This window comes from Lepus europaeus, chromosome 18, assembly GCF_033115175.1.
Source record: "Lepus europaeus isolate LE1 chromosome 18, mLepTim1.pri, whole genome shotgun sequence".
NCBI classification, from domain to species: domain Eukaryota; kingdom Metazoa; phylum Chordata; class Mammalia; order Lagomorpha; family Leporidae; genus Lepus; species Lepus europaeus.
Window position 1 is genome coordinate 26,173,006 of NC_084844.1, and position 20,957 is coordinate 26,193,962.

The 20,957-nt window shown below is 54.0% G+C and overlaps 2 protein-coding genes across 2 annotated transcripts in view; one reads left to right on the plus strand and one right to left on the minus strand.

Annotated features, from left to right (window-relative positions):
- Positions 1-20,957, plus strand: part of ACSF2 (acyl-CoA synthetase family member 2) — a 46,735-nt gene that overhangs the window by 20,486 nt on the left and 5,292 nt on the right. Inside the window, exons 2-10 of the mRNA XM_062216841.1 lie at positions 12,395-12,590; positions 12,824-12,952; positions 13,146-13,199; positions 13,643-13,761; positions 13,900-14,065; positions 14,492-14,587; positions 14,698-14,855; positions 15,133-15,224; positions 15,546-15,622. Coding sequence (XP_062072825.1) covers positions 12,395-12,590; positions 12,824-12,952; positions 13,146-13,199; positions 13,643-13,761; positions 13,900-14,065; positions 14,492-14,587; positions 14,698-14,855; positions 15,133-15,224; positions 15,546-15,622 — 1,087 coding nt within the window. The remainder of the gene's footprint in view (positions 1-12,394; positions 12,591-12,823; positions 12,953-13,145; positions 13,200-13,642; positions 13,762-13,899; positions 14,066-14,491; positions 14,588-14,697; positions 14,856-15,132; positions 15,225-15,545; positions 15,623-20,957) is intronic.
- Positions 15,855-20,369, minus strand: CHAD (chondroadherin). Its single transcript, XM_062216339.1, has 4 exons — positions 19,596-20,369; positions 16,913-17,076; positions 16,574-16,719; positions 15,855-16,323 (listed from the first exon to the last, which is right to left on the minus strand). The coding sequence occupies exons 1-3, from the start codon at positions 20,367-20,369 to the stop codon at positions 16,578-16,580; spliced, it is 1,080 nt and encodes a 359-aa protein (XP_062072323.1). The 3' UTR covers positions 15,855-16,323; positions 16,574-16,577.

A 20,957-nucleotide genomic window follows, 5' to 3' on the forward strand; every position in this document is an offset into this window, starting at 1 on the left:
GTGTGATGTAGTGGACTGCTATTGTCCGATAGTTTTAGGTCATAGTTTCAGGCCAGAGTCTCATGGTGGGTGGGGAGGTGCTTTCTCAGGATGGAGTCTCAGGTGCCCCAAAATGGAGTCCCTACTGTCAAGGTGTTACTTCAGGAGGGCTGGATGAGTGGTGACAAATTCTTTCAATTTCTGTTTGTTATGGAAGGTCTCATTTTCACCTTCATTCATAAATGAGAGCTTTGCAGGGAACAGCATTCTGAGTTGACAGTTTTTTTCTCTTAACACTTGGAACATACCTTGCCATTCTCTCCTAGCCCGTAGGGTTTCTGATGAGAAGTCAGCTGTGAGTCTAGTTGGAGATCCTCTGCAAGTAATCTGGCATTTCTCTTGTGCACATTTTAGAATCTTTTTTTGATGTTTTACTATGGGGAGTTTGACTACAATGTGTCGTGGTGAAGATCTTTTCTGGTCACATCTATTAAAAGTTCTGTGTGCTTCCTCTACTTGAGTGTCCCTTTCTTTCTCCAAATTAAGAAATTTTCTGTAATTATTCATTTAAAAGGCCTTCCAGGGGCCGGCGCTGTGGCACAGTGGGTTAACTGCCTAGCCTGAAGCACTGACGTCCCATATGGGCACCGGTTCTAGTCCCAGCTGCTCCTCTTGTGATCAGGCTCTCTGCTATGGCCTGGGAAAGCGGTACAAGATGGCCCAGGTCCTTGGGCCCCTGCACCTGCATTAGAGACCCAGGGGAAGCTCCTGGCTCCTGGCTTCAGATTGGCATAGCTCCAGCCGTTGCAGCCATCTGGGAGGTAAACCATTGGATGGAAGACCTCTCTCTCTCTCTCTCTCTCTCTCTCTCTCTCTGCCTCTCCTCTCTCTGTGGAACTCTGACTTTCAAATAAATAAATAAATCTTTTTTAAAAAAAGGCCTTCTAATCTATTCTGTCTTTCCATGACTTCAGGATCTCCTAAGATCTGTATGTTGGGTCATTGATAGCATCCCATAAATCTCTGACACTGTGTTTTAATTTTCTTCTTTCGTCTTCTCCCTACTCCCTCTCCTCCTCCTCCTCTTCTTGTTCTTCTCCTTCTCCTTCTTTTTCTTCTTCTTGTCTGACTGTAAAATTTCCAAAGATTTATCTTCTAACTGAGATATTCTTTCTTCTGCCTCACCAAGTCTGTTCTTAAGGGTTTCCACTGTATTTTGTATTTGTTCTATTGAATTTTCATGTCCAATCATCTGTTTTGATTTCTCTTTAAAATCTCAATTTCATAAGAAAAGTTTTCATTCATGTCATATATGGATTTCTTTAGTTTATGAATTTGCTTCTGATGCCTTCTAAATAATCCTACAATCAATTCTTTTGAATTCCATTTCTGGGATTTTGTCAGTCTCTTCATCTTCCCATTCTAGTATTGAAGTATTGTGTTCTTTTGGGGCCATCATGTTGTCTTTCTTATTCTTGTTCCTTGAATTGTTGTATTTGTTATTAGGCACTTGTGGTGATACTTGTTTGTTTTTTCCCTGTGATGGCTTTTATCTTTGAACTATTCCTCTGTGGCTTAGTGGAGTGTCTGCTCTTTCAGGGAATACCCAGGGTGTGGTCAGGGAGCTCTATTCAGTGCTCTAGGGTGAGGGGAGTGTTGTAGGTGAGCTCAAGTTGGGCGTGGTAAATCTCTCTCTCTCTCTTATCAGAGGGGAGGTTTGTTCTGCTCTGTTGGCATATTCTCACATTCACCTCCTCTCCTCAAAGAGACCAATGCCTGGGCACTTGTCCCAATTTTCATCTGTGCTGCCACAAGAACCACACAAAGGATCCGTGCAGTCCATGCAGTCCTTGGTGTGAACACGGATCCTGCAGCAGTGACCTTCCCGAAGGATTCAGGGAGCCCTGAGCATGTGGAGCCGCCCACAGCGACTGCCCAAAGTCCTGTCACACCCTGCACCCTCCCACGCAGCCACAGTGTTTTCACAGTCTCGGCACACAAAGCTCCCATGGTCATGAGCTCCCAGCCCCATGTCAGTTCTCCCAGCCAGGCTCAGGCGTGGACAGGAGCAGGCGCAGCTGTAATATATATGTCTAAAGTGGCGCCCGCCCTCTCTCGGGTAGTTACAGGATGCCAGTGCCAGGTGGTCGGAGAGAGAGAAACGTGCCCCCTTTTTTCCCCCTCTAGTTTGGCAGGTGCACTCTTCCCCACAGGGCTCTGAGCCGGACTCCCACCAGGCTCTCCCCTCAGCGTTATCACCAGTGGCTTGGGTCGCTGCTGTCTGGGCTCACCTCACTCCCATGCTGGTGCTGAGGCTCTCGGCCGCTGGGGTCCTGAGCTGTGCATGTCCACACATCCACGTGGGTCCCCAGTGTCCCTCTAATTTACGTGGAGTTTCCTTTGCCCTTTTCTCTCTAACTCCTCCCTGAGCCTGTGCTCTCTCCGCTTTTTTTTTTTAACTATTTTTCCCCAGATTAGAGCAGACTCTCCCCATGTTTCTCTGCAAACACACAAGCACATAGGCACACACGCACATACACACTTTTATCACCATTGCAGAATCCTAACCACACTACTTTCCTCTTTGCTTATCTCTTGGGAAGTACATGCCTCCTGGCCATTTTGCCTTGACCTATGACAGGGACACCCTTTCCTGTACTTCCTGCCGCTGGCCTTGCAGCAGATTTGGCCTTTGTTGTGTCACTGTCACTTGATCTGCTTTGTTGGAAAATCATTTGCAATCAGATACTGAGGCTGTTTTTTTTTTTTTTTTTTAAGATTTTTAAATTTTACTTATTTGAGAGGTAGAGTTACAGAGAGAGGCAGAGAGAGAGAGAGAGAGAGAGAGAGGTCTTCCATCTGCTGGCTCACTCCCCAGATGGCCCCAATGGCTGGAGCTGAGCCAGTATGAAACCAGGAGCCAGGAGCTTCTTCAGGGTCTCCCACAGGGATGCAGGGGCCCAGGCACTTGGGCCATTTTCTACTGCTTTCCCAGGCCATAGCAGAGAGCTGGATGGGAAGAGGAGCAGCCGGGTCTAGAACCAGCACCCATATGGAATACTGGTGCCACAGGCAGAGACTTAGCTCACTATACCATCACCATGCTGCCCACCCCCCCTTTTTAAGGTGTATTTATTTATTTGAATTACAGAGAGAGACAAAGAAAGAGAAAGAGATCTTCCACATGATGGTTCACTCCCCCAAATGGTTGCAACTGCTGGAGCTGGACTAATCAGAAGCCAGGACCCCTCTACTGCTTTCACAGGCACGTTAGCAGGGAGTTGGATCAGAAGTGGAGAAGCTGGGACTTGAACTAGCACCCACATGAGACGTGGTAGTTTCAGGAGTGGCTTTACCCACTACACCACGGCGCTGACCCTGAGTGAGGCTGTTTCTTATCAACTTTTCTTGTGGCATTTGGGACAAGTGGCTTAACTTCTCTTTGTCAATTTGCTCCATTTGTAAAGCAGGGATGGAAGTTGAACACCTGCAATCATAGTACAGAGGACAAGCGCGTTGCTCCTTTCTCTCGGCTGCTCACTTGCCCTGTGGACTTCCCCGTCTGCCTTCCCTGCTGAAAGTGTTTTGTTGTTGTTGTTGTATTGTTTTGTTTGTTTGTTTTTGTAAAGCAGAATCATCAGACTCCTGACTTACCACTAAAAGTCTGAAGTTTCTAAAGGGCAGGCAGCTGGCCTTGTGGTGAAGATGCTGGCTAAGGTGCTTATGTCCCAGATCAGAGATCCTGGGGTGGACACCCAGCTCCTGGTAATGGAGACCCCGGGAGGCAGTGGCAAGGGCTCAAGTTACTGGGTTCCTGCCACCCACAAGGGAGACCTGGGTAGAGTTCCAGGCTTTTGGCCTCAGCTCTGGCCCAGGAGCACTGAAGGTTTTCGGGGAATGGACTGGTGCTTGGGCTTTCTCTCTCCTCGCTCATTACCTCTAAATAAATAAATAAATTAATTAATTAAAAATTAAAACAGAAGTCTCTCCAGGCATTCTTGGAAATTAGCTTGAAAAGCAAATTGTTATCACGTGGCTTTTGGCTTCTTGCTGCCTTTTTTGGGCTCCCTTCCGGCACAAAACCTCGCACCCAGGAAGCCAAACTGTAAACAGGGAGCAATGTATGATGAGCTCCTTAGAACTCCTGAGCCCAGAGAAGGGACATCCACATATGGAACGCATGGCAAGGGCCAATAATCACAGCACACCGTGAACCGAGCCGAGAGCAAGAAATGTTATCATTTATGGAAACTCTCTGGGAAAAAAATCCTACTACATTCAAAATTGAGATTCTTATCTCGAGTAATTTCTTTTTTCCTTCAATATTGATTCATTGATTTTGAAAGTCAGAGTTACAGAGGGAGAGAGTGACACAGAGAGAGACCTTCCATCCACTGCTTCACTCCCCAGGCGGCTGCATTGCCCAGCGCTGGGCCAGGCTGAAGCCAGGAGCCATGTACTTCATCCAGGTCTTCCACATGGGTACAGGGGCCCAAGCACTTGGGCTGTTCTCTGCTGCTTTTCCCAGGCTATTAGCAGGGAGCTGGAAATGGAGCAGTCAGGACACAAATTGGCGCCCATTTGGGATGCTGGCATCACAGGTGGCAGCTTTACCTGCTACACCACATCATTGGCCTCTTGAGTAATTTCTTTCTTTTCTTTGCTAAAGATTTTATGTATATACTTGAAAGTCAGAAATATGGAGAGAGAGAGAGAGAGAGAAATTTTCATCTGCTGGTTCACTCCCCAAATGGCTGTAATGGAGCCAGGAGCTTCTTCTGTGTCTCCCATGCAGGTGCAGGGGCCCAAGTACTTGGGCCATCTTCTACTGCTTTCCCAGGTGCATAGCAAAGAGCTGGATTGGAAGTTGTGCAGCTGGGACTTGAACTGGCGCCCTTAGGGTTAACTTTCTATGACACAGTGCCGGCCTCGCCTTGAGTAATTTCTAAGACAGATTGCAAAAGAAGCATTTTCTTGGCTTGCCCAATGTTATCTATTAATGTATGAATGGACATTTGAGAACTGAGCTACAACTGCCTGACTCCTTGCTCTGAACATTGCAAAATAAACTCTTACTTTCCTTTACTAAAAACAGAGGATGTATGTATTTTGCACAGAGGTGAAGGATATGGGCTGCTTTTATTTTCTTGCCATAATGGTAAATAGATGCTACAATCTGTTGCTAAATTATTTTATTAATTATGACTCAATAATAACCTAAGCCCTAGAAGAACTTAAAAAAATAACTTTGCATTGAACTGTACTGTAGATTCAGAAAAGTACATACAGGAAGGCATTTCAAACAGTGTGTGCAGGGCTAACCCTGTGGCTTAGCAGGTTGAGCTGCCACCTGCAGTGCCGCCATCCCATATGGTCGGGTCCTGGCTGCTCCACTTCCCATCCAGCTCTCTTCTATGGCCTGGGAAAGCAGTAGAAGATGGCCCAAGTCCTTGGGCCCCTGCACTTTTGTGGGAGGCTGGGAAGAAGCTCCTGGCTCCTGTTTTCGGATCGGCTCAGCTCCTGTCATTGTGGCCATCTGGGGAGTGAACCAGCAGATGGAAGACCTCTCTCTCTGACTCCCTCTCCCTCCCTCTCTTTGTCACTCTGCCTTTTAAATAAATAAATAACCTTAAAAAAAGTGTGTGTGCAAAGTGGAACTTAAGCTAATTTGAGTGCAAAGACCCCTCTCCTTTTAATCCTCTTCTCAGAAATTTTTTAAAGTGCCCCTGTATTTTGAGCCCTTATTTGATGAGTTGTTGATAAACTGAACACAGCCAGGTAACCAGACACAGAACATGCCCTGACCTCAGAGGCTCTTTAAGGTCATTGACCCCCCCCCCCCCCGACCTCTCCTCTGATTTCCAACAGCATAGATTAGCTTTGCATGTATAAATGGAGTCAGACGGATGGTTCCTATCTGGCTTCTTTCATTTGGCATTATTTTTACAAGATTTGAATTGTCTCATTTAATCATAGTTCCTTTGCTTGCATTAACCTATAAAATTATAAGTAACCAATCGCCACTTATGTATTCTATTGTTGATGGACTCCAGTTTCCATGTTGGAGATGATACAAGTAGCCTAGTAACGCCTGTCTTTGGTGATCACATGTATGGTTTCTGTTGGATACGTACCTCGGAGTAGAATTATGCACATTTTTAAAAATTGATTTATTTGAAAGGCAGAGGGACACAGAGAGGGGGATATATGTGTATGTGTGTATATATATAAAAGGAGAGGGAGAGGGAGACATACACACACACACACAGATCTTCCATCTGCTGGTTCATTCCCAAGTGCCAGGCCAAAGCCAGGAGTCAAGAACTCCACCCCGGTCTCCCACATATCTGAGAGAAACCCAAGTACTTGAGCCATCATCTACTGCCTCCCAGGCACATTAGCAGGAAGCTGGATAGGAAGTGGAGGTGGGACCCAATTCCAGGCACTCTGATATGGGATGTGGGTGTCCCAAGTGGTAGCTTAACTCACTGTACCACAACACTTACCCCATGTTAGTTTTTTTAAATGTACACTCAGTGGTTTTTTGGATATTCACAGATATGTATGACCATCGTCACTGTCAATTTTAGGTCACAGAGAAACCCCACATCCATTAGCCAACCCCTCTTTCCACCCAGCCCCCAGCCCCAAGATCCTACTTCCTGTCTCGAGATTTGCCTGTTCTGGACATTTCCTACAAATGGAGTCATATGGCTTGTATGGTTAAAATAAGGAGATGACCAAAGTTTGATTTTAGAAGTGACATGGTTTGTTGCTGAGGGTTTTTTTTTTTCTTCTTCTTCTTCTTTTTTTGTTCACAATGGTGAAAGGCAGAGAGGAGAATGAGAGCAAATCTCACAGGGAAGACACTTGGTAGAGGTGTTGGTGGGTGAGGCTTTGGAAGTTAGCTTAAAGGCTAGTAGGCATGGCCCTGTGCCCGCCTGAGCTGTCTCTCCATTCGCTTCTCCGTTTGTAGAGAAGCAGCCTTCAGGGTGGCCCTGCCCTGGCTTAAAGGCTCCAAGTGTCTGTCAAGTTGTCAGATTTGGATGCATTCTCTTTGAGGTCAGTAATTCAAATGGCGTGACATGACAGTCCTTTGTTTTTTTTTTTTTTAAGTGTATTTGAAAGGCAGAGAGAAGGAGAGAGAGAGAGAGAGAGAGAGAGAGAGAGAAAGAGAGAGAAGAGATCTTCCATCAGCTGGCCTACTCCCCAAATGTCTGCAATAGCCAGGGCTAGGCCAGGACAAAACTGGAAGTCAGAAACGCAAATACCTGAGCTCTCAATCTGCTGCCTTCCAGGGTGCCTGTTAGCTGGAAGCTGGATCGGAAGTGGAGGTGGGACTATCTCAAGCACTCTCCCGGGATGCAGGGGTCCCTCATGGGGACAGTGCCCACCCATGACATCCTTCTCTTTAAACTAGATTTATTTATTTATTTTTGAGGCAGAGTTACAGAGAGGAAGGTCTTTTTTTTTTTTTTTTTTTTTTAAAGATTTATGCACTTATTTGAAAGGCAGAGGCAAAGAGAGAGAGAAAGGTCTTCCATCCGCTGGTTCACTCCCTAAATTCTGAAGCCAGGAGCCAGGAGCTTCTAACGGGTTTCCCATGCAGGTGCAGGGACCCAAGAACTTGGGCCATCTTCTACTGCTTTCCCAGGCCATAGCAGAGAGCTGGATGGGAAGCGGAGCAGCCAGATCTCGAACCGGCGTCCATATGGGATGCTGGTGCTGCCGGCAGTGACTTTACCCGCTACGCCACAGCGCCTGCCAACCCCCCGCCCCATGACTTCTCGAGGGAAGTGGAGTAGGCTTCATTCTTACTGCAGAAAACCGGAAGTCATAGAGCAGACTATGTTAAGTATTTGGAATCAATTCAAAGAAATATGTGGACTTCTGTGACTGATTTCTTTCACTTAGTGTGATGTCAGCAAGGTTCATCCGTGTTGCAGCAGGTGTCAGAACTTCATTCCCGTTTATTGCAATTAGTATTCCATTGTAGGATGTGTGTGCCACTGTTTGTTTAGCCATTTGTCTGTTGATGGGCACTTGGGTTCTCTTTACCTTGTGGCATTATGAATTGTGCTGCTGTGAACGTATGTACGTGCTTTTGTTTTGTCATAGGATAAAATTATAGCGATTTGGTTTAAATATCTTAATTGGTTTTAAGTCCAGTTCTCACCAGCATTTCATTCATTCCATAAAATACAGGAAGTGTTCTCATGGCTAAACAGAAGAGCTTGGCTTTCTAGGCAGAGAAGAGCTGAAAAAAGCGAGAACGGTGAACAAAACCTCGAGTTGGTCATTTCAAAATGCCTTTCCCAGGAAGGCAGGAGGACAGAGCAACAGAAAAATAACTGGCTAACGTCAGGTGGCTTTGCAGCTGCCTTTGACGTAAGGAGCTTTGCAGAGGGCGCTTCATTGTCTCACCACTTGAAACCGGCCTGACGGAAATGTGGCTTGCTCGTGCTTCTCCTGGTTTCTTCCAAGGTCAGGAGAGCAGTTAGGGCAGTTGGGAGACTTGGGATTTTAGCACAGGTGACTCCTTTTTGATTTTTAGCATGGTCTGTTGGAGTTCAGGGCAGGATCATGTCTAAAATGGTGGCCTCTTCTGTAATACTTATTCAGCAGTTTGAACACATGTTTTTGGTTCTCTAGGGCACATACTTAGGGGCAGAATTGCTGGGTCATATGGTAATTCTATGTTTAACTTCTTGAGGTTTCGAAACATCACTGTTTTCCACTGTGGTTGAGCCATTTCACATTTCCACCAGAGATGAACAAGGATTCCAATTCTTCCTTTTTTTTTTTAAATCCTGTTATTTATTTGTATGTATTTGAAAGGGTGTGCATTAGCTGGAAGCTAGAAATGAAAGGAGATCTGGGGGGGTGGGCGGTTACTGGTACAGTGGGTTAAGACGCCAGAACCGCCTGCACCACTGGCATCCCATATAAGTGCTGGTTCCAGTCCTGGCTGCTCCACTTCCTATCCAGCTTCCTGCTAGTGCACTTGGGAAAGCAGCAGATGGCCCAAGTGCTTGGGCCCCTGTAACCACATAGGGGGCCCCGGTGGAGTTCCAGGCTCCTGGGTTCCGCCTGACCCAGCTCTGGCCCTCTGAGGAGTGAACTAAGGGATGGAAGACCTCTCTTTCTTTCTTTCCCTCTCTCTGTCAGAGTGAGTTAGAAATGGAGAGAGAGAGGTCTTCCATCTGCTGGTTTACTCCCTAAAAGGCCACAATGGCTGGAGGTGGGCCAGGCCGAGGCCAGGAGCCAGGTGCTTCCTTCAGGTCTCCCATGTGGTGCAGGGACCCAAAGACTTCGGCCAACTTCTGCTGCTTTCCCAGGCCTGGACTGGAAGTGGAGCAGCCGGGACTCAAACCAACTCCCATATGGGATGCCGGGGGCTCCCCAAATGCCATATTTTTTTTTTTTGACAGGCAGAGTGGATAGTGAGAGAGAGAGATAGAGAGAAAGGTCTTCCTTTTTGCCGTTGGTTCACCCTCCAATGGCCGCTGCGGCCGGCGCATCGCGCTGATCCGAAGCCAGGAGCCAGGTGCTTCTCCTGGTCTCCCATGCGGGTGCAGGGCCCAAGCACTTGGGCCATCCTCCACTGCCTTCCTGGGCCATAGCAGAGAGCTGGCCTGGAAGAGGGGCAACCGGGATAGAATCCGGCGCCCCGACCGGGACTAGAACCCGGTTTGCTGGCGCCACAAGGCAGAGGATTAGCCTGTTAAGCCACGGCGCTGGCCCCCAAATGCCATCTTAACTGCTGTGCCAAACTCTCATCTCAAGGATTCCAATTTCTTAACATGCTCACCAACAGTTGTTATTCCTTTTATGTTTACTTATTTATTGATTTTAGCCTTCCTGAGCAGTGTCAAGGGGTGCCTTACTGTGGTTTTAATTTGCATTTCCTCTGCCTGTTGGCCATTCATGGATCTCCTTTGGAGAGATAGCTAGTCCTTTGTCTAATTTTTTTCCCCTTTGGGTCATTTTGTGCATTATCCTTAATTCATTCAGCTGAGGCCGCCTCCTCTTCTAGACACTCAGGCACCAGGGATGAAAGAAGGGAACATACTCACTGCCACCACTGAACAGCATTTTGATTTTTTTTTTTCAATTCCTTCTTCCTGCCCTCTGTTATGGAATCAGCTCTGGGCGTGGATTCTCTGGGGCCTCTGAGAAGCTCCTCCAGTGGCCTCGTGCCGAGGTCCCTCGGGGCCCGTGGCTTTCACAATACGCAGCCTAATTAGCTGAGGGCCTCACCAGGCATTGACTGTACTTTATTCTTCAATCTTCAAGTTGATAGCAACTGGAACTACTGGCTCTCCTCCTGCAGCTCCCTAAGTGTCCACCCCCACAGAGAACAAAAACTTTTCTTAAAAGCAGATCCCCCTGAGCCCTTTCTAGCCTGCCCTTTTCACCCCAGGCAGGTTGGGAGTGGCCCAGGAAGGAGAATCCATTTGTTTGCCTGTGCCACAGCTTTGAAAAGGAAGGGTGGTTCTTGTGTTTCTGAGCAAACTGCATTGCTAGGAATTTTCTTGAACTCCTTGGAGGAGCCACTTGTTTCCACGTCAGCCCTGCCCCGCCCCAGTCCCAGTCCCAGTGGCTTGGGAGCAGTGAGTAGACATGGTGGAAAAAATAAAATTGAGGTTAGATTATTTCTGATGATCACATGGAGTAGGGTAAAATCAGAAGCCAGGAAGAAGAGGAAGTGCCCTCCCACCCCTTTCTCCCAGTTCCCTGGGGGTGGGGCACGGGCAGGCCCGGCCGGCGCAGCTGTGCTGGGATCCCCGCTTCCGGCTCGGCCCTGTGCCATGTGCCAGCCAGGCAGCTCCTTGACTCTCCCTTAACTCCTTGATGTTGCAGATGCCAGCCCGTCTTTCTCACCTGCGTTGTCTTTTAATCTTATGCATTTGTTTTCATTTTATTTGAAAGGCAAAAAGAGCCAAAAAAGAGAGATCTTTTATCCAGATGTTCACTCCCCTCAAATGCTTAGAACAGCTGGGGCTGGGCTGGGTTGGGCTGGGCTGAAGCCAGGTTTTCCATGTAGGTGGGAGGGATTCAAGTCCTTGGGCCATCGTCTGCTGCCTCCCAGGGTGCACGCTAGCTGGAAGCTGGGTCAGAAGCAGAGGAGCAGGACCTCAGACTAGGCACTCCCCAATATGGGATGCAGGTGTCCCTAGTGTTAACTTGACCACTTGCCTAACACCCTCCCCTTTTCAATATCAGATTAACGTGCACCAGGGGAGGCTCCCTCCCGAGAGTGACTTCAAGGCCACCCAGTCTCTTTTTCTGCAACGAAGTCAGCCTGTGGCTGGTGAGCTCGTCCTGCTGGGAAGGCGCCAGCTCCTTCCGTCCTGTTGCTCTCTGGTGATGAAGATCGCCATGGGACCCCAAATGCTCCCATGCTCCTCCTGTCACAATGACCTCTGCTTTCCGTCTGCAAGTGGGAGCCCGAGCTTGGGCGCCTTTTGGAGCACAAGGGCTTTCCTTGTCTGCAGGTGCCCAGCATCTCGCTGGCACCTGGCACCCGGCCATTCTACAGAACAATAGGAGCCTCCCAGCTGCCTCGTGTTGAACGTCCATCTGCCCTATTCTGTCTTTGACCGTCAGGCCCAGAGGAGAGAAACTGGCTCACCCCCAAAACCTCAGGCCTTGGATTCTCCAGCTCTGGGTCCAAGTGTGGGCTTCATTGGTTCCTCAGGTGGGGTGCAGGTGCTGTGTGTTTTGTTAAGATCTGTCTAAGTGGACTCCCCCAGGCTTATCCTCCCTTATCCTCCCCAGGAAGGCAAGGGAAGACCCCTGGTCCCCAGTATGGTGAAACCTGGCCTCTGTCCTGCCACCTTAGGGCTGGGTTTGAGGTTGGGAAAAGGGTCAAGTGGATGTGTGGATGCTCAAGGCTTACAAGAAGCTCTGGGGAAAACCTAGTAGGCCCTAACATGTTTCTTTCTTATTTATTTATTTATTTATTTAGACAGGCAGAGTTAGACAGTGAGAGAGACAGAGACAGAGACAGAGACAGAGAAAGGTCTTCCTTTTTCCGTTGGTTCACCCCCTAAATGGCTGCTACAGCCAGCGCACTATGGCCAGTGCGCTGCACCAATCTGAAGCCAAGAGCCAGGTGCTTCCCCCTGGTCTCCCATGCGGGTGCAGGGCCCAAGCACCTGGGCCATCCTCCACTGCCCTCCCAGGTCACAGCAGAGAGCTGGCCTGGAAGAGGAGCAACTGGGACAGAATCCGGCACCCCAACTGGGACTAGAACCCGGGGTGCTGGCACCGCAGGCGGAGGATTAGCCTAGGCCAGCCGGCCCTAACATGTTGTAAGCAGCCTGCCTCCTAGTTGGGTGTGCCTGGCCCTCAGGAGCACGCGGGCCAAGCCAGCCAGGCCTGGTGGTGCCCACGGCCCCTCTCTCCATAGTTCCGCAGAGGTGGATCGCACGGTGCCCCTGCCCATTGGAGGCCTCAGCTATGTTCAAGGCCACACCAAGTTTCGTCTCATCAACAAGACCGTGGGCCAGTGTCTGGACAGCACAGCACAGAGGGTCCCAGACCAAGAGGCCTTGGTGGTCCTCCATGAAAACATCCGGCTGACCTTTGCCCAGCTCAAGGAGGAGGTGAGGCCTGACCTGGAGCCCTCGCAGTGGGCAGTTGCTAGCCCCCAGGCTGCCCTGGTGCTGTGAAGGCATGGGGCGGGGCCTGGGGCCTTCTGTCCCAGGTCGCCCCTGGAGCCCTTGTTAACTGTGTGCAGACCCAGTGAGGCCTGGGAATCTGCTTGTCCCTAATGGGAGGGTGGGGGTCATGGCCCTTTCTCCTCACCTCGCCCTGTGCCCCGTCCACTTGCCCCCAGGTGGACAAAGCTGCTTCTGGCCTCCTGAGCATCGGGCTCTGCAAGGGTGACCGGCTGGGCATGTGGGGCCCCAACTCCTACGCCTGGGTGCTCATGCAGCTGGCCACCGCCCAGGCAGGCATCATTCTGGTGAGGCGGGGCTTGCCTGTCACTATGGGATAGATGGTGAGGGGATGTCACTTATGGCCCACCGAGGCGGAGGGTTGGGGTGGGGGTGGGGGGCAGGACCCTATCTCAGCCTCCTGGGAGTGGAAAGGCAGCAGGAGAGACAAGGTCTGCCCAAGGACACCGACACGCCCCACATGCCCCTCTGTCCCCCCAGGTTTCCGTGAACCCGGCCTATCAGGCCATGGAACTGGAGTATGTCCTCAAGAAGGTAGGTCCCATTCCTGGGGGAGGGACCAGCCCAAGAGTGGTGAGGGAGGACATGTGTGGGTGGGTGGCACAGAGTGTCCCTCTGGGCTGCCTGTGGTTGGAAGGAGGCCTGGATTTCAGAGAGAGAGAGAGAGAGAGAGAGAGAGAGAGAGTCTGGTCAGATACAAGGTTGATGGGAGTGGGGCAGGCATGTGTATCAGGGTGGGGTGTGTGTGCACCCTGGTACCTGATGCACACATGTCCCAGAGTGGCGTGTGTGTCTTGGCATTGGTGCCTCTGGGCATCTGCCTTGGTGCGGGGTCCACGTGGCTGTGCCACAGGCTGGTGCAGTTGTAAGTTGGGGCAGTGGTACATGTACACGAGTACACAGCTGATCAGTGAGGGTTCTGCCGAGCTCCGGTCTGGGGCTTCCTGCTGAGCCGTGGTGCCACTCCCCTCCCCCAGGTGGGCTGCAAAGCCCTGGTGTTCCCCAAGCAATTCAAGACCCAGCAATACTACAACATCCTGAAGCAGATCTGCCCAGAGCTGGAGAAGGCCCAGCCAGGAGCCTTGAAGAGTCAGAGGTGGGTGTGTCCCAGGCCAGGGCTGCATCGGGCAGCACCCCTGACCCCCACACCCCCTACCCAACCCTAGGAGTGGGGCTGGCGTCTCCCCGTGTCCTCCCTCAGCTCCTGCCTCCCGCCGCCGTCCCTCACCCGCAGGCTCCCAGATCTGACCACAGTCATCTCGGTGGACGCCCCTTTGCCGGGGACCCTGCTCCTGGATGACGTGGTGGCGGCCGGCAGCACACAGCAGCATCTGGCCCAGCTCCGGCACACCCAGCAGTTCCTGTCCTGCCACGATCCCGTCAACATCCAGTTCACCTCGGTAGGGCTGAGGGCCCCCAGCCCAGGCTGACCCATGCTCCCTGCTCCTGTGTGACCCATTCCTGGGGCTGAGGGGCGGCAGAGGTCAGGAGGGCAGGTGGCCTCTCCCGAGACCAGCCTCCCACTGTCCTCTCTGCCAATGGGGTCCTTGTCACACCTCCCCCCTCGCCCTCCCATTCCCAGGGGCAGCTTCCCTAAGCTACCAGGGGTCACAGCTGTCCCTCACTGAGCCGAGGGGAACTGGAGGGCATGTGACCAAGCCACCCCCGTGGGAGTGGAGTGGCCTTTTGTGTCTCCACTAAATGAACCAGTGGACATGGGCAGCAATCCCAGTCCCCTGGCTCCCAATCCAGGCCCTCTGGGCAGTGGGCGGGGTGGGAAGGGGTGTGGAGAAGGCAGCCAAGCTGTCGCCTGCTTCTCTTGTCAGGGGACCACAGGCAGCCCCAAGGGGGCCACCCTCTCCCACTACAACATCGTCAACAACTCCAACATGATCGGCGAGCGCCTTAGGATGCCTGAGAAGGTGAGCTGGGCGGGGACAAGGAGCTGGCCCGGCCCCCCTGCTGGCCAGAGGAACTGGCTTCTGTGGCTTCCAGCTCCACGCTACACCCAGTCTCCTGTCTCCATCTCCAGATGCCGGCAGAGAAGCGGGTGGTCCTGCCCAGCCCCTTGTACCACTGCCTGGGCTCCGTGGGAGGCACCATGGTGTGCATGATGCACGGTGCCACCCTCCTCCTGTCTTCCCCGAGCTTCGATGGCAAGAAGGCGCTGGAGGCCATCAGCAGAGAGAAGTGGGCATTGGTGGACAGGCCACCTGGGGCTGCTGGGACCCTTCTAGTCCTCCCTCCTGGCCCTTAGCCCTTGCTCCCTCCAGACAGGAGACCTGGGGACCAGGGTAGTGGGGAGCCCCAGAAGAGGACCAGCTCCCACCTCAAGACCTTCTCCCATGGGTTCCCCACAGCTTTGGCCTTGGCCTTTGCTGCAGGTTCATGGCAGGGTGGGGTAGAAGAGGGAGTTTCCTTCCGCTTCCCAGCCCAATTTTGAGATACCCCCTCCCCCCTTATACAGAGGCTCCTACCTGTATGGCACCCCCACAATGTTTGTGGACATTCTCAACCAGCCAGACTTCTCCACTCATGACATCTCGACCGTTTCTGGAGGTGGGGTGGGGCCTAGGGCAGCCAGGTGTGGGGAGGGGGCTGCCTCCCCCATAGGACTGGGCCTGGGTGAGCGAGATGTGTGCCCAGTCTTTGACTGAGGGGGCAGTGATGGGGACTATAGGAATGTGGGTGGGAGGGAGGCAAAGCCCCAGTGTCCCCAGACCCCAGTCCCAGGCCAGCTGCTAGGCACAGGAAGGAACTAGGGGTTGGGGGTGGGAGGGAGCAGGGGGCCAGAAGGGACTATTCTTCCCTCCCATGAGGTTAAGGGGTCCACTGGGCCTGGAGGACTAGGGGGCTGTGTCAGCCCTCTCTCTGATTCAGGTGTGATCGCTGGGTCGCCCGCACCCCCGGAGCTGATCCGAGCCATCATCAAGAAGATGGATATGAAGGAGCTGGTGGTGAGTGGTGGCCGGGGCCAGGGCTGGGGCTGGGGCAGGGGCTGGGGCTGGGCCTGGGGCAGGGGCTGGGGCTGGGGCTGGGATAGACTGACAGGCCTGGGGATGAGCCCAGGCCAGGTCTTCAGGGGAGGGTGCCTGGGCCAGCCCTCCTTCTAGAATGCATGTGTCAGGAGCCAGCCTGGTGCCTGGCGAGTCATGGAGATGGGTGACAGGGGAATAGACATTACACAGACATACATTTATATTTATAGAAATCTGGGGGCGAATGCAGCGGGGGTGACGTGCAGCAAAGCACGGGTGTCCCGCTAGGCCGTCCTGGCAGGTGGTGTCTGGCAGAGTTGGGACATGGGCTTAAGGATCTGGCATTTGTTTCCAGATGGCTGGGGAAGAGGATGATTCTGGAGGGGTGGCCATCCTGATGATCACCCCGTTGTGTTTCTGATGGACTCAGGGCTGTCGGCAACAGATTGTCTGAGAGGAGCCCTGGTGGGACAGCCAGGCACCATGGCGGCGCTGTGTCCTTCCCCGGACGCCGTCAGGTGGGGCTGAGTTGGTAGTGAAGTGCCCGAGGCCCCCTGCCAGGACGTGTCTAGGTGTGGGCAGCTCTGTGCATGCGCAGGGGCTGTGGGGGGAGGCAGGAAGGTCAGTAGTCTCTCCGGCAGAAGGCAGAAGCCAGTCACCAGGACCGGCTGGGTCAGGACCTGCAGTGAGGCAAGGACCGGTATGAGAACTCCAACTACCTAGGTGATGCTTGCAGGCAACGGTGGGAGGCCTGGGTGGTCTCCTTTCCTCCCTTAGACAGAGGCCCCAGCCCTCCTGTCCTCTCCCTGAAAGAGTGGAGGGTCTGCCTGCCCCCCCCCCCCCCGGGGGGAAGGCGTATTCTGGAGGACAGCAGCTCACTTGTTGGAATCTCCAGAGAAGGCAGTGGGAGACCTGCCCACCTGGCCCCACCTGTTTAATGGCGACCGGCTTTCTTGGACCTCTTGGTGGGGAACTTGCAGCTGCGGAAGGCGTCCGTGGAACGGATGTGCTGGCCCTTGAACTTGGTGGGTGAGGAGCAGGTGGCATCAGGGCGAGAAGCCTTGGCTTCCAGCCACCTGGAGAGACAGAGAATTGTTGGGGCTGGGGAAGAGATGTGGGAGTGCGAGCTGTGGCGCCAGGACGGACTTTACATATGGGGAAACCTCACTTTACATATGGGGAAACCAAGGCTTCCGGGTCTCGGGCCTCTTGGAGAGCAGATTTAGGGCATGAGGGGGTTCCCCGGGAGTGACAAGGGGGTGCTCTCACCTCCGGAGGCCCTGGAGCTGGCAGGTGCACTTCCAGGGGTTGTTGGTGAGGGTGAGTGTCTCCAGGTTGTCGAAGGGGAAGTTGGAGGGCAGCTGGTTCAGGCGATTGTTCTCCAGGTGGGCGTGTTTCAGTGTGGTCACTCCCAGGAAGGCACCGTCTGAGAACTGGGGAGGGAGGTGGGCAGCAGTGAGCACCGAAGCCCCAGTGTCCCGTCTCTCCCAGCTGGGTTTCCCACAGGTGCAGGGTCCTTCCCTGGACAGGACCAATGGCATCCTGGGGAGTTCCATGGTTTTCTTTTATAAGGAGGTTTTTGTTGTTGTTAAGATTTATTTATTTGAGCCGGCACTGTGGCTTAACAGGCTAATTCTCCACCTTGCGGCGCCGGCACACCGGGTTCTAGTCCCGGTTGGGGCACCGGATTCTATCCCAGTTGCCCCTCTTCCAGGCCAGCTCTCTGCTATGGCCCGGGAATGCAGTGGACGATGGCCCAGGTCCTTGGGCCCTGCACCCGCATGGGAGACCAGGAGAAGCACCTGGCTCCTGGCTTCGGATCAGCGCGATGCGCCGGCTGCAGCGGCCATTGGAGGGTGAACCAACGGCAAAAAAAAAGGAAGACCTTTCTCTCTCTCTCTCTCTCTCTCTCACTATCCACTCTGCCTGTCAAAAAAAAAAAAAAAAAAGATTTATTTATTTGAAAGTGACAGAGAGAGGGAAAGGGAGAGGGAGAGGAAGAGAGAGAGGGAGAGAGAGAGTATCTTCCATCTGCTGGTTCATGTCCAATGCCTACAACAGCTAGGGCTGAGCCAAGAGGAAACCAGGAGCCAGGAACTCCATCCAGATCTCCCACGTGAGTGGCAGAGACCCAAGTGCTTGGACCATTTCCAGGTACATTAGCAGGGAGCTGGATTGGGAGCCGAGTAGCCAGGACTCAGACTGGCACCCTGGTATGGGATGCGGGCATCCCAAGCAGTGGCTTGCCCTGCTGCTCCACAACACCTCCACACTTTCCACAGCAGTGTGACCAGGGTGTCCCAGATGAGCTCACCTGCACAACCCCTTTTCAGATAGGTGCTGTTATTTCCAATATGCAGATGGGAAAACGGAAAAAAAGAGTTCAGTCCTTTGCCCAGGGTCACCCTGGGGAGTAAACAGTAGCCACAGGACCACACCCCACCTCTCTCACCCTGGCACTGCACTCCCTGCACAAACACTGCACCTGGGGAGGCAGCCAGAGTCGGCCCCGCCAGCCCAAGCTGGCACACGGTGAACCTGGTCAGTGTTTGGTGGGTGGGCAGGAGGCCCAGGCTCCCCACAGCCCTAGGGTCCCAGGACTTCCCCCAGCTCTGTCCTCACTGTGCCCTCACTGCCTGCCAGACACTATTTGTAGAGCCACCTTGGTGGAGACTTTGGCCAAGCTGGATGGCTCCGGAGGAAATATTCTATTGGTGCCCACATCTTGGCCCAGGCGCCACGGTTCCCGCCTGGCCTGCCCTGCCCCAAATCAGCTATTATGCTGCCCACTCTGGCACTGGGGCGGGGGGTGGAGGGGAAGAGGGGTTGGGCACAGAGGGCTCGGACTTCATGTAGGGGAGGGGCAGGGCTGAAGAGGTCAGGCTTGGGCAGGCCTCTAGCAGACACGGGCTGGCTGTTGCCCAGGTTGGAGTCCCATCTCTGTGCCCGTGCCACCTCCTGCGGCCCAGGTTGGGCATGACGTTCGCTAGGAACCAGACTGTCCTCTACCTTGTCCTGGCCCCCACCCAAACTTCCTGGCTGAAGCCCTTGTCCCATGGTGATTTTCCAGTCTCAAAGAAAGGATTCTACTCTGATCCAAGGTCTCTGCACCTGGCCAGACCGGGCACCCGGCGGGGAAGAGGGACTGAGAATGGACTTGGGGAGGGCACAGGGCAGCCAGCAGCCCTTCTCCTAGTGGGGACACACTAGGGTCTTACAGAAAGGCTTGACAAGGGCGTTCAGGCCTTTGCCCCTTCATGGAGTCCATGGGCCCCGTGGGTGCCCGCAGCCTGGGGCAGCCCCTGGTCCCCTTGCTGTGACTGCCCTCCTCAGCTTAATCAGACCTGAGCATGCAATGTCCTGTGTGCTGGAGGACAGGGCCTCGGTGGGCGTGGGGGAGGTCTTCCTCAAGTATTTGCACACGCACCCCCCCAGCTCCCCAGCCCCTGAATCCACCTTAGCAGACACACCCAGCCCCCACCAGGAACACGGTCTCTTTGTGGGCCGGGTTTGCCCAGCTCCTCTGGAAGGCTCCTCAATAAACAAACCTTCCTTTATGGGATGGTAGGGTTCCTGGAGACAGGAAAACAGCGGGGTTGGCGGGGGTGCAGGGAGAGGCCCAACAAGAAGAGGCGACAGCTGCACACAGTGGGGCTTTGGGAGCACTGCGGATGTGTCCTAAGGGGCCATTGGTGGGGCCAGAGCAGCCCCTGCTCCTCTTACAAATGGGCTTCCTAGGAGGGCAGTGGCTGGGACAGGCAGTCGGACAGGGATTAGGGTGCGGATGGATCCAGAGGCGGGGACAGAGGGACAGAATTCCTGGCCTTGGAGATACCCAGAGGAACAAGGAGTTGGGGGGAGGTGCCAGACAGGTCCGCACTGGGGATCTGGCTCCCTGGGCCTCCAGGAAGGGACGGGGCAGCAAGGACAGAGGCCACGGCCAGGAGCTCACCTTCTCCAGGTTGGTGTTGTCCAGCCACAGCGTCTCCAGGTACCTGCCGAAGGACTGGAAGGCGTGGTCGGGGATGCTCTTCAGGGGGTTGTGGGACAGCTTCAGTTCCTCCACCACCCGCAGCTTGCTCAGAGCGGCCGAGGGGTAGCTGGACAGCTGGTTCCTGTCCAGATAGAACTTGGCCAGGTTCTCCACGTCGTCCAGGGCGCCGGGCTGCAGGGAACTGAGTGCGTTTTCGGACAGGTAGAGCCAGCGCAGGTCCTTGGCGCCCTGGAAGGCGCCTGCGCGCAGCTCCCGGATCTTGTTGTTGTTGAGCTGCAAGATGAAGAGGTTGACCAGCGGGGAGAGCAGCCCCCGGGGCAGCTCCGTCACCTTGTTATGGTCCAGGTAGAGGTAGGTGAGCTCCGTCAGGTCGTCGAAGGCGCCGGCGCGCAGCACGCGGATGTCGTTGTGGGACAGGTACAGGTAGATGAGTTGCTTGAGGCCCCGGAAGGCTCCCGCCGCCACCTCGCGGATCTGGCAGTGCTGCAGGTGCAGCGACACGAGGTTCGGCATGGCCCGAAACGAGTTGGCGGCCAGCACCGGAAAATTGTTCCGCTGTAGGTTGAGCAGCTTGGTCTTCTCAGACACCTTGGGGATCTTCTGCAGCCCCACTTTGTCGCAGATGACGTGTTGCAGGTCACCGTGGCAGTGGCAGTTCTGGGGACAGGCGGCCAGCGCCGGTAAGAGGCCGGCCAGGAGGCCGAGGCTGAGCAAGAGCATCGGGCGAGCCATGGCCAGGGCCGGGGGCGGCGGCGGCGACGGTGGGGCGCGGGCAGCGGCAAGTCCTCGGCGCTCGGGTCTCCTGCCCTACTTATACGGCTGCCCTGACCACAGCCGGCGGCCGAGCCAGCTCCTACGTGGAGCATCGAGGCCACCGGGCTTAACTCCCTCGTGCCCAGAGATGCAACCGGGCCCTCGATGGGGGCGGGTCTTCCCCCTCCCCGCAGCTGGCGACCTGCACTGGGGGGGCCGGGGTTGCACCCCCAGCCCCGGTCCCTTGCTCCCTGCTCTCAGATGCGACGCTGCTGCTTCTCTCCTTGCCTCCTTTCCCGGGCTTTCCTGGGGAGTGTGTGTGTGTGTGTGTGTTGGGGGGGCGGTGATGGGTGTGTCCAGTGCCCCGAGTTTACACCGGAGGGAGGGAGGTGCTCCCTGAACTTGTTTGTTTGCTCAAGTTCGAGCCTCCTCGCTATCCCATTCCTCCCACCCCATACGCTCTGGGCCCCGAGCCCTGGAGCTGGGGAGGGAGGAAGCGGGGCCGGACACCGGACGTACGTCTCGCCGCGGTCAGCCAGCCCGCGGCGCTTTAATGGGGCGCTTGTG

What these genes read in the sequence shown, in the direction of transcription:
- CHAD (XM_062216339.1), bottom strand. Translation starts at nt 20,369, where the DNA reads ATGGCTCGCCCGATGCTCTTGCTCAGCCTCGGCCTCCTGGCCGGCCTC. An exon ending in ACAACACCAACCTGGAGAAG is followed by an intron (nt 17,077 to 19,595) that starts GTGAGCTCCTGG and finishes CTCCCTCCCCAG; the next exon opens with TTCTCAGACGGTGCCTTCCT. An exon ending in CAGCTCCAGGGCCTCCGGAG is followed by an intron (nt 16,720 to 16,912) that starts GTGAGAGCACCC and finishes CTGTCTCTCCAG; the next exon opens with GTGGCTGGAAGCCAAGGCTT.